Source organism: Bos indicus, chromosome X (assembly GCF_029378745.1).
Source record: "Bos indicus isolate NIAB-ARS_2022 breed Sahiwal x Tharparkar chromosome X, NIAB-ARS_B.indTharparkar_mat_pri_1.0, whole genome shotgun sequence".
Taxonomy (NCBI): domain Eukaryota; kingdom Metazoa; phylum Chordata; class Mammalia; order Artiodactyla; family Bovidae; genus Bos; species Bos indicus.
The window spans coordinates 80,260,798-80,273,299 of record NC_091789.1 but is presented as its reverse complement, the minus strand read 5'-3'; the positions used below and the strand labels follow the sequence as shown (position 1 = coordinate 80,273,299).

Here is a 12,502-nt window from a genome sequence, read left to right as displayed (position 1 = left end):
GCATTGGAGTTTCAGCTTCAGCATCAGTCCTTCCAATGAATATTCAGGACTGATTTCCTTTAGAATTGACTGTTTGGATCTCCTTGCAGTGCAAGGGACTCTCAAGAGTCTTCTCCAACACCACAGTTCAAAATCATCAATTCTTTGGCAGTCAGCTTTCATTATAGTCCAACTCTCACACCCAAACATGACTACTGGAAAAAACATAACTTTGACTGGACATACCTTTGTTGGCAAAGAAATGTCTATGCTTTTTAGTATGCTGTGTCTAAGTTAGTCGTAGCTTTTCTTCCAAGGTGCAAGCATCTTTTAATTTCATGGCTGCTGTCACCATCTTCAGTGATTTTGGAGCCCAAGAAAATAAAGTCTCTCACTGTTTACATTGTTTCCCCATCTATTTTCCATGAAGTGATGGGACCAGATGCCATGATCTTCGTTTTCTGAATGTTGAGCTTTAAGCCAGCTTTTTCACTCTCCTCTTTCACTTTCATCAAGAGGCTCTTTAGTTCTTCGCTTTCTGCCATAAGGGTGGTATCATCTGTGTATCTGAGGTTATTGATATTTCTCCTGGCAATCTTGATTCCAGATGGTGCTTCATCCAGGATGAAAAATCATCAATGAATACAAAAACTAGTGGGTGGAAGTTCGATAAAGAATAGGATATACACATAATCTCAATGTATTCTTATATTACTTATTAATCAGAAAGATAGAAACAGTAACTTTTTAGTATAGAAACTTGGAGGCCACACTTCTGACCAAATGATTAAAGCTGGCATTATCAGTAATGAGACAAGGACCTCCCAGGTAGTCCAATGGTTAAGTATCCACCTACCAATGCAGAGGACATGGATTCCATCCCTGCTTAGGGAAGATTTTACTTGCCCCTGGACAACTAAGCCAGTGCTGTACTACTGTACTGCCCTAGGGCCCTCTGCAATAAGAGAAGGCACCACAATGAGAAGCATGTGCACCGCAACTACAGAGTAGCCCCCATTCAACCTCACTCGCCGAGACTAAAGCCCACACACAGCATCAAAGATCCAGCACAGCCAAAAATTAAAAAAAAAGACAAACTAATATTATATATAGGCTTACTGATAAGTTACCCTAAGAAAACACACTTGTTATGTAGTATTTCCGTTAGAAGTGCCTTCAGTTCAGTTCAGTTCAGTTCAGTCGCTCAGTTGTGTCTGACTCTTTGCAAGCCCATGAATCGCAGCACGCCAGGCCTCCCTGTCCATCACCAACTCCCGGAGTTCACTCAGACTCACGTCCATCGAGTCAGAGATGCAATCCAGCCTTCTCCTCCTGCCCCCAATCCCTTCCAGCATCAGAATCTTTTCCAATGAGTCAACTCTTAAGTGCCTTAACTGAATCTAATTATAAGAAGACATCAAGTACACAAAAGTTGAGGGAACTGTTACAAAATAACTGGCCTGTACTCTTCAAATATATTACAGAGCACAAACTTGTATAGTCAGAAGGTCCATTACCTATTCTGTTGCTTAAAATTACCTAATCTTGATACTGTACTCACTTCCTTCATATGTAAAATAGAGAGAATAAGCTTACGTATAGTAAGAAAATAATGCTGTTAAAGTGCTGCACTCAATATGCCAGCAAACTTGGAAAACGCAGCAGTGGCCACAGGACTGGAAAAGGTCAGTTTTCATTCCAATCCCAAAGAAAGGCAATGCCAAGGCAAGTTCAAACTATGATACAATTGCACTCATCTCACATGCTAGCAAAGTAATGCTCCAAATCCTTCAAGCGAGGCTTCAACAGTAAGTAACTGAGAACTTTCAGGTGTTCAAGCTGGATTTAGAAAAGGCAGAGAACCAGAAGTCAAATTGCCAACATCCGTTGGATCATCGAAAAAGCAAGAGAGTTCCAGAAAGACATCTACTTCTGCTTTATTGACTACGCCAAAGCCTTTGACTGAATCACAACAAACTGTGGAAAATTCTTAAAGAGATGGGAATACCACATCACCTTACCTGCCTCCTGAGAAATGCAAGTGACGAAGCAACAGTTAGAACATGTACGTGGAACAACAGACTGGTTCCAAACTGGGAAAGGAGTACGACAAGGCTGTATATTGTCACCCTGCTTATTTAACTTATATGCAGAATAAGTGAATAAGTAAGTGTTAGTTGCTCAGTCATGTCTGACTCTTTGCAACTCCATCGACTGTAGCCCACCAGGCTCCTCTGTCCATGGAATTCTCTAGGCAAGAATACTAGAGTGGGTTCCCATTACTTTCTGCAGGGCATCTTTCTGACCCAGGGATGGAACCTGGGTCTCCTGCACTGCAGGCAGCTTCTTTACCATCTGAGCCACCAGGGTACATCATGTGAAATGCCAGGCTGGATGAAGTACAAGCTAGAATCAAGATTGCCAGGAGAAATATCAATAACCTCAGATATGCAGATGACATTTCCCTTATAGCAGAAAGTGAAGGTGAAGAGGAACTACAGAGCCTCTTGATGAAAGTGAAAGAGAAGAATAAAAAAGCTGGCTTAAAACTCAACATTCAAAAACTAAGATCCTGGCATCCAGTCCCATCACTTCACGGAAAATAGATGGGGAAACAATGGAAACACTGAGAGACTTTATTTTTGGGGGCTCCAGAATCACTGCACATGCTGACTGCAGTCATGAAATTAAAAGATGCTTTCTCCTTGGAAGAAAAGCTATGACCAAACTAGACAGCATATTAAAAAGCAGAGACGTTACTTTACCAACAAAGGCCTGTCTAGTCAAAGCTATGGTTTTTCCAGTAGTCATGTATACATATGAGAGTTGGACCATAAAGAAAGCTGAGTGGCGAAGAATTGATGCTTTTGAGCTGTAGTGTTGGAGAAGACTCTTGAGAGTCCCTTGGACTGCAAGGAGATCCAGCCAGTCTATCCTAAAGGAAATCAGTCTTCAATATTCATTGGAAGGACTGATGCGGAAGCTGAAACTCCAATGCTTTGGCCACCTGATGCAAAGAACTGACTCATTGGAAAAGACCCTGATGCTGGGAAAGATTGAAGGCAGGAGAAGGGGACAACAGAGAATGAGATGGTTGGATGACATCACCGACTCAATGGACAGGAGTTTAAGAAAGCTCTTGGAGTTGGTGATGGACAAGGAGGCCTGGCGTGCTGCAGTCCATGGGGTCGCAAGGAGTCAGACAAGACTGAGCGACTCGACTGAATTGAAAATTAAGAAAAAAATTAATACCATGAAAGACAAAGAACGGCAGAGGAACTCCTCAGTTTTATAGGAGACTAAAGGTGGCAACCGTCTGCCATGCAGGAGACATGAGACACGTTTTTTATAATATTTTATTATGAAAATGTCCAAACATACAGAAATATTGAAATAATTAATTGTATTCTGAACACACACAGCCAAGATTCTATGATCAACAGTTTGTTAAATTTGCTTTATCATAGATTTTTCTACGTAGTAAGAATTCCTTTTACTGTTCTTGCAACGTTCCTCATAACTGGAAATCATTTCAAAATTCAAAATTAAACATATTAGTAGGTAGTAATAGGAAACAAAAAATCAAAGAAATAAACGAAGTTTGGAGGGAACAGAAAGTACTGGCTAGTGTGGAGCGAGATACAAGCTCAAGCCTCTGAACACTATCTTGAAGTTGATGCTTCTGATGACTAGTCTAAGATTAATGTCTCAGTTCCCCTCTAAAGAGCCCTAAACCTGGCTTCAAGGCAAGCGATTTCCTCATTGTTCAATAAATACCCTAAGTCATTTATAAAGCGTGAAACTACATTTCCCAAAAGGCGTGTATCTTTGCGTGCTGTAAAGAGGACGAATTCTATAGGTCTTTACAGGTCTCGCGAGAGATTTCATCAAATCTCTTTGAAGAGCGCAGCCGAGAGCCATTTTGTTTTTCAGGACTCTGCAAGGGTACTAGACGCCGAATTGCTAGAGACCAGCAGCTGTAGTTGCAGCCATTTTATGTTCAACCTCAGGATGTTTCCCTTGGCCAAAAACGCACTAAGTCGTCTGAGAGGTGAGCAAAAATTGTAAACAGATCATTTCCAATCAACTTTTATTCTTTTGTGCTCGTGGTCTCTCGTGCCCTTTCCTTCCATCTGCAGCTCGACCTTGTAATTCTAAAGGCTCGGTCTCCCACCGCACGCTAAGTAATTGGGAAGATGTCCTTAGCATTAGCCTCATTGCACAGCGTTTCTGTTTGGTTTCCCAGCTCTCTTTCTGTTACTGGAGTCATAACCCTGCTCTGTTTCATTATATGGTAGCCTACAATTTCAAGGGGGACACTTAGTAAACACTTCTTGTTCCTTAAGTAATTTCATAAATTTTAGCTTTGGGGATACAATTTACCCGCAAAAGAGCTTCTTATCCTATTCCTGGTTTCATTGCAGTGCTGCTACCTGCTAAATGGTAGCACTTTGGCATTTATGTTTTTCGTGGATTATTAACTGAATAATTGTGGTTGTTTTTATTCTTACCTAAACGTTAGAAAAGACCCTGCTGCTGGGAGGGATTGGGGGCAGGAGGAGAAGGGGACGACAGAGGATGAGATGGCTGGATGGCATCACCGACTTGATGGACATGAGTTTGAGTAAACTCCGGGAGTTGGTGATGGACAGGGAGGCCTGGCATCCTGCGATTCATGGGGTCGCAAAGAGTCGGAGATGACTGAGCGACTGAACTGAACTGAAAAGTTAGATAAGTACAGGGAAAATTTGAAACCAGAGTTATGTATTGAGAATGCTCTAGATTAGAGAAGTAGAAGTCATTTCCATATTTCATTTGCACTGAAGGTGACCTTGAGTAACGTGAACAGTTTTACAATGAAAGTGACCTTGAGCAATTAGCATTTAGTTCTTTAGCTACCTTTTTATTTTCAGCTTATAGTCATTAGAAGTATTACTAGATTGTGTACGAAACACTGAAGCACCTTTGATAATAACAAAAAATAGTTGCCTGACTGGTTTTTCATATTCCGAAAGCCACGTCTATTCCCTTTTCACTTTGGGCGAATAATTTAACATCTCTGAACTTCATTTTCCTCTTTTGTAAAATAGGGGCTTAGTAAATATACCTACCTCATGGAGTTGTTGAGGTTTATATAAAATTATCAATAGGTGGTAACTGAACCGTTTTTTGTCACAGAGAAGAGGTCTAAAGAAATCCACTTGTGTAGCATGAGTGTTGAGGTCATGAGGTGTTGCAGAACTGTTTGGTAATCTTATTTTCTTTGCCTTTTGAGAAGGTAGGGCCTTGGACCTTAGGGAACGGGGTTTGGGAGTTGTTACTTTCAATGCGGAATTCACATGCTCACTTTTAACTGCTCTAGAACAGAATATACTGTGAAATGTTGTAGATTTGCCCATTGGAAATGTAACCAAAGGTGAGCTAAGAACGTTCTTTCCCAAGCCCCCCAGGTGCCTCCAATAGGAAACTATTTCTACTGAAATAACGGTAATGGCAAAGTTTTAATGTTGTCATTCTGCTCAGAAACTTAGCTCTACCAAAAAAGTGGCTTCATTTCCTGCTCCTGATGTATAGGGGCTTCCCGGTGGCGCTAGTGATTAAGAAGCCGCCTGCCAATGCAGGAGACATAAGAAACTTGGCAGTCCACTCCAGTATTCTTGCCTGGAAAACCCCTTGGACAGAGGAGCCTGGTGGGCTACAGTCCATAGGGTCGCAGAGTCAGACACAATTGAAGCGACTTAGCACACATGTACTAATCTATACAACTTATCCTTCAGACGTGATTGGTTTTATAATACACTGGGTTTTCTGTTTCTGCTTTTTTCAGATTTCTTTTCCCCATATCTACATAACCAAATCGTACCTGCTATTCAAAGTGCTTAGCTAACATTTTACCTCCTTATATTATAATGGTTTGTGTCTGTGTATATAATAGCCTTCTCTAGACTGGAAGTTACCTGAGAACAGTGTCTATGTATTAAACTTTTCAAGTTGTTGAGCACTGCTGAGTAAACTTTTGTGAAAATCAAAATCATAAATACTCAGATTAATGAAGTAGGAGCCAAGTTCAAGGATTATACAAATACCGATTTATCGTGGATGTTACTGTCATCACTTGTTCTTTGTTTTACCCACTCAAGATTGTATTGGGGAAAATTTCAGACATATTGAAAAGTTGGAATAATTGTCTAATGAACACCCACATACCCAGCATGTAGATTCTACAACTAACATTTTGCACTATTTGTTATATCACATATTATCCATTTGTCAATTCATCTTATTTGTGAAGCATTTCAAAGTATGCAACTTTGCTTTTAGATACAATGTTTTAACATTTTATTATACTGCATAATGCTATAGAGTAACTTCCTTGGCTTTCCTTAAGTGGTAATATCAATTACAAATGTTCTCTTTTCCTGATAATTGGTAGATATGCTCCTGTATTCTTTTTTTCTTTTTCTTTAAGTTCAAAGCATTCAGCAAGCAGTGGCAAGGCAGATCCATCAAAAGCGGGCACCTGATTTCCATGACAAATATGGTAATGCTGTATTAGCTAGTGGAGCCACTTTCTGTGTTGCTGTATGGGTATATGTAAGTACTATTGACTGATAATCTCTGTTTTAGATTTTTCTTATTGCCATTTAGTTTATGTATTCAAAATGTTTTCACACAGTAGTGTACATTTCTAGTTAGGAGGGGCTTTAGAGATCTTCTAACGTAATTACTCACTCATTGCAGGAACTTTTCCTCAGCACTGAGCATTAGTTCATCATCTGTTCTTAACATTTCCAATAACAAGTTACTTATGGATCAAAAGGCAGTCTTTTCCATATTGTGTAGCTGTTGAAAAGATCTTATATTGAGTTAAAATAGGCCTCCTCCATATTTACCCATCATTCCATTGCAACACAAATTCTGATCATATTTCCATGTATCAGCCATTAGATACTAGAAAATTTCTATGTTTCCTGGATCTTCTCTTTCATATTGAACATTCTTAGTTCTATCAGTCATTTTGTTATATGGTTTCCGGAGTTTTCATCATCTTAAGTCACCTTTCTTTGCTTAGTCAGTCTTCTGCATTCTACCCTTGGAACTGAGTACAGTGTTTTTGATGGATGAGATATAAAATGACTTGCTTTTAATATTTTAGTTTTTTACATCTAACATTTACCAGTCTTATTTACCAGTTACTGTACTTGATGGTTCAAGTAGGAGTCTAAGTGTGTACTTAATTAGAAGAGTGAACAGATGTTGAATAAATGTTATCACGGACATTTTTGGAGGTGAAATGCTCCTTGATGAAGGGATATTACAAATGTCCTCCTTGGCAGTACTTAGGTAGTTGTGGTTGAATAAAACAATATTTTGAGGAGGTAGTGTAGAAATGTGAAGTATCAATATGAATTAATTAAAAAATTTTAAAAATGTACTTGCTCAGTCATGCTAGCTACATCTTAGTTGCTCACTAGCCATATGTGGCTAGTGGCTACTGTATTGGACAGTGCACATACAGAACATTTCTGTCATCTCTGGAAGTTCTGTTGAACAGCACTACCCTAGAGAATTAGAACAGCAATTAGATTTGGCCTACATGGAGAGCACTGTGTGTTTTTAACCTATAGAGCAGAATACCTTTGCCACTTTAGGAAATAATCTCCAAGGGAGCATGGACTCTGATTTAAACATAACTGATAACTGACAGCAATTTAATTCTTACAGATGGCAACACAAATTGGAATAGAGTGGAACCCATCACCTGTTGGCAGAGTCACCCCAAAGGAATGGAGAGAACAGTAATCATCCCAGCTGATTTAATACTGAATTGTTTCAAAATCAACTCATAATTAATTCCAAGTAAAAGTACTATGTACCCATTAAAATATAGCATGTTTGAAGAAATAAAGTATACTTGAAACCTTCATTGTAGGTTTGTTTGTTTCTTTTGTAAATGAAACCAAGCTTGGTTGCTTTTATTTATTTAACCTTTGTGTTAATATTAAGGTCAAAACACTGTACAATTTTTTTAATGCCCTATGCTGCCTCCTTCGTGCTGACATGAGCCTGAGCTGGAGGCCACGCTGATGCACCTCTGTATGCAGGTGAATGAGGGGACAGGGCAGCGGGGTTTGTACAACTTCTTGAATAGCTTTTCTGTCTTAGGTAGTTTGAAAGGAAAGTTTGGCTATCACCTGGAAGTCAACTTTATGGTAGGCTGAAATTACAGTTCATGAATAACTTATCACAGAGTTACTTTGGTCATTTTTGAGTTTAAAACTTGGTGTCCATATCTTGGTTATATCTACTTTTCAGTCTTGTTTATGTTTATATTTGGAATTGCCATTATTAAGTCCTTTTAACTCCTGCCAAGAGAACGTAAGTTGTCACCAGATCCATGAGAAAACTGGTCTTATCAAATGAACTCCTAAGATGTTTGAAGACTAGCTAGCTCCTTGGCTCCCTTGGTACATTTATCTTAATAACCTTTTCAGCATATTTATTTGAGATGTTTATGATATTATTGAAGATCTGTGAGATGTGGTTTTACTTTCACTTATCTATTAGTGACCTCTGCTGTTGGCTTTCTGTAACTGTACCAACTTCTGGATTTGTGGATTGTCCTGAATTCATTATAACATTGGATTTTATGTGTAAAATAGTAACTGAATAAAGCGCAATATCTTAAACCGTGTGCTGCTTTACTCCTTGTTCAAAGGCTGTGAAGTAAGCCTCTTGTAGTAGTTTGTTTATAGTGCTCAAGTAAGCAGAGAATGAAATTTGAGTTGAGTAACCTATCTGTATTGCTTAATTGTTTAGTTGCTAAGTTGCATCCAACTCTTTGGCGACCTCATGGACTGTACCCCACCAGGCTCCTCTGTCCATGGGATTTCCCAGGCAAGAATACTGAAATGGATGGTCGTTTCCTTCTCCAGGGGACTTTCTCAACCCAGGGACTGAACCTGCATCTCCTGCATTGGCAGTGGATTCTTTACCACTGAGCCACCAGGGAAACCCATTGGCAAAATTAAAAGATTTCTAAAATTCACTTATAATGTAGGTTATCAGGTAAGTGACTTAGGAATCTCCAGAATTTCCTGATGTAGATAAGGATTTATATTTAAGCAAACATTTGAAGAATGTTTACTCAATATATGAAATACTAAAAGAATTGCTCTTATGGCAACATGTCCTGTTTTCTCATTAAATGTACCAAAGCCAGTAATTTCAAGTCTTAAGTAGGAAAAATTATTTGAATGTCATTTCAATAAAAGGTTCCAAGATTAGAAACTACATAGTGCCACTATTTGTTTAAATTTGAACATGTCATATTTAGAATGTAAAAAGTATTCAAATGCATGTAACCAACATTATTAAGCAAAATAAAATGTCTAAGGAACTTTCAACCTTTGTTCCTCAGTTGGCACTGAGAATTTCTAATGTATATATTTGAATCAGTTCTAATGAGGTGGATGAAACTGGAGCCAATTATACAGAGTGAAGTAAGCCAGAAAGAAAAACACCATTACAGTATACTAACGCATATATATGGAATTTAGAAAGATGGTAACGATAACCCTGATTGGGAGACAGCAAAAGAGACACAGATGTATAGAACAGTCTTTTGGACTCTGTGGGAGAGGAGGGGGGATGATTTGGGAGAATGGCATTGAAAACATGTATAATATCACATTAGAAACGAATCACCAATCCAGGTTTGATGCAGGATGCAGGAAGCTTGGGGCTGGTGCACTGGGATGACCCAGAGGGATGGTATGGGGAGGGAGGTGGGACGGGGGTTCAGGATTGGGAACACATGTACACCCGTGGCGGATTCATGTTGATGTATGGCAAAACCAATACAATTTTGTAAAGTAATTAGCCTCTAATTAAATAAAAGAATTTCTAATGTAATTTTCAGTATAATTAGTACCACTTTGTCAGATAAGTGATAATTGTCACCTGTTCTAATAGGCAAAAAGAAATAGTATGACTTTTACTAGCATGTGTTGCCTTATGTGGTAAAGTCTGATGGTGGTAGTCTGCATCTTTGAAAATACTTTTTAAAACTTAATCGTTAATCTTGGCCTAATGAGTAGTTATAAAACTACTATGGCCCCTACCAGAAATGAAGCTGTAGTTTAAATTGTTTTGTGCTATCACAATATTCTGACCTTGCGGCTTTCTTAGTGTATTCGAAGATTTATCCTCTCACAGATGCACTCATTCTGTGTGAAGGTTATCCAGTTAGTTCCCCTATAAAATATGTTTGAAGAATTTAGATAAATTAGGGTGAAGGTCATAAATGCCATTCTTAGACTCAAACTTTTAGCACACATTCTATTTTAATTAAGCTTACTTAGAACTAGGTACTGTGGCAGTTGTAGAGACACATGTTGAGTGATATCAATAACCACTTCATATGCATTTGGAGGACACCTACTATCTGCTCAATGCCAGGAAAACTGATGTACTTAAAGACATTCCCTTCTATTTGAAAACTCAGTTTAATACAGTAATTTTGAAAGTGTTGGTATGCTCATGCAGTGATAAGGGAGATTGGGGATGATTCATTTAGAGGTATGAAGTGTTTTAAAAGTGAGGGAAAGACCCAGTGACTTAAGGATATAGAAGATCTTGGAGTTCATAACAATAAACTTTACATAAAAAGTAGAGAGCTAATAGACTGATACTCTGATAAAGCTTTCTGGTTTCTGCCTTTCAGTAAGTTTCTTTGAAAGCTTGACACTGTTAATGAGTTACAAACCAACTTGCTAATAATTGGAAGCCCACTTAAAAGCCATCTTAGTTTTGTGTAAAGTGAGTCAAGATTTTAAATTTGGGTCTGAATTTGTATCTTAATAGTTAAGGCTATGCACACTGACAACTACAAATGATAACCAGGGAGGTAAAGTCCTGAAGTGAATTTTTATGTGGATGGGTGTAGAGGGTCAAGGGCTTCCTTGGTCAACAAAAAAGAATCCACCTGTAATGCAGAAGACACAGGAGATGCAGGTTTGATCCCTGGGTCAGGAACATCCCCTGGAGGAGGAAATGATAATCCACTCCAGTATTCTTACTGGGAAAATCCCATGGATGGTGGAACCTGGTGGGCTGCAGTCCATGGGGGTCACAAAGTGGAATGTGACTGAGCATGCACGCAGAGGGACAAAGAGCGATCCTTTTTGAAATAGTTAACTGTAGGCCTAAGATTTAAATGTATGGGCAGTTTTTAAAAATATTTATTTTTCATTGAAGGATAATTGTATTGATTTCTGCCATACATCAACATGGATCAGCCATGAAAGTGAAGGTGAAGTCGCTCAGTCGTGTCCGACTCTGCGACCCCATGGACTGTAGCCTATCAGGCTCCTCCGTCCATGGGATTTTCCAGGCAAGAGTGCTGGAGTGGATTGCCGTTTCCTTCTCCAGGGCATCTTCTCGACCCAGGAATTGAACCCGGGTCTCCCGCATTGCAGGCAGACGCTTTACTGTTTGAGCCACCAGGGAAGCCATATCCCCTCCCTCTTGAATCTCCCTCCCACCTCCCACACCATCCCATTTCTCTAGGTTGTCACAGAGCACTAGTTTGAGCTCCCGGAGTCATAGAGCAAGTTCCCACTGGCTGGCTATTTTACATATGGTAATGTATATGTTTCCATGCTACTCTGTCCATTTGTCTCAACGTCTCCTCCTCGCCCCTTGTCCAGAACAGAACACAAGTCTGTTCTCTATGTCTGCATCTCCATTCAGATCAGATCAGATCAGATCAGTCGCTCAGTCATGTCCGACTCTTTGCGACCCCATGAATCGCAGCACGCCAGGCCTCCCTGTCCATCACCAACTCCTGGAGTTCACTCAGACACGTCCATCAGGTCAGTGATGCCATCCAGGCATCTCACCCTCTGTCGTCCCCTTCTCCTCCTGCCCCCAATCCCTCCCAGCATCAGAGTCTTTTCCAATGAGTCAACTCCTCGCATGAGGTGGCCAAAGTACTGGAGTTTCAGCTTTAGCATCATTCCTTCCAAAGAAATCCCAGGGCTGATCTCCTTCAGAATGGACTGGTTGGATCTCCTTGCAGTCCAAGGGACTCTCAAGAGTCTTCTCCAACACCAAAGTTCAAAAGCATCAATTCTTCGGCGCTCAGCCTTCTTCACAGTCCAACTCTCACATCCATACATGACCACAGGAAAAACCATATCCTTGACTAGACGAACCTTTGTTGGCAAAGTAATGTCTCTGCTTTTGAATATGCTATCTAGGTTGGTCATAACTTTCCCTCCAAGGAGTAAGCGTCTTTTAATTTCATGGCTGCAGTCACCATCTGTAGTGATTTTGGAGCCCAGAAAAATAAAGTCTGACACTGTTTCCACTGTTTACCCATCTATTTCCCATGAAGTGGTGGGACCGGATGCCATGATCTTCGTTTTCTGAATGTTGAGCTTTAAGCCACCTTTTTCACTCTCCACTTTCATCAAGAGGCTTTTGAGTTCCTCTTCACTTTCTCCATAAGGGTGGTATC

At 39.8% G+C, this 12,502-nt stretch overlaps 1 protein-coding gene across 1 annotated transcript; it reads left to right on the top strand.

The window, feature by feature from the left end:
• Window positions 1-3,874: 3,874 nt before the first annotated feature.
• Window positions 3,875-7,906, top strand: COX7B (cytochrome c oxidase subunit 7B). The gene is made up of 3 exons (XM_070785157.1): window positions 3,875-4,030; window positions 6,449-6,573; window positions 7,705-7,906. Exons 1-3 carry the CDS (start codon window positions 3,976-3,978, stop codon window positions 7,780-7,782), a joined length of 258 nt encoding a protein of 85 aa, XP_070641258.1. The 5' UTR covers window positions 3,875-3,975; the 3' UTR covers window positions 7,783-7,906.
• The last annotated feature ends 4,596 nt before the right edge of the window (window positions 7,907-12,502 follow it).

Coding starts and splice junctions, on each gene's coding strand:
- COX7B (XM_070785157.1), top strand. CDS start 3,976: ATGTTCAACCTCAGGATGTTTCCCTTGGCCAAAAACGCACTAAGTCGT. Junction 4,031..6,448: donor CGCACTAAGTCGTCTGAGAG/GTGAGCAAAAAT, acceptor TTTTTCTTTAAG/TTCAAAGCATTCAGCAAGCA. Junction 6,574..7,704: donor GTGTTGCTGTATGGGTATAT/GTAAGTACTATT, acceptor TAATTCTTACAG/ATGGCAACACAAATTGGAAT.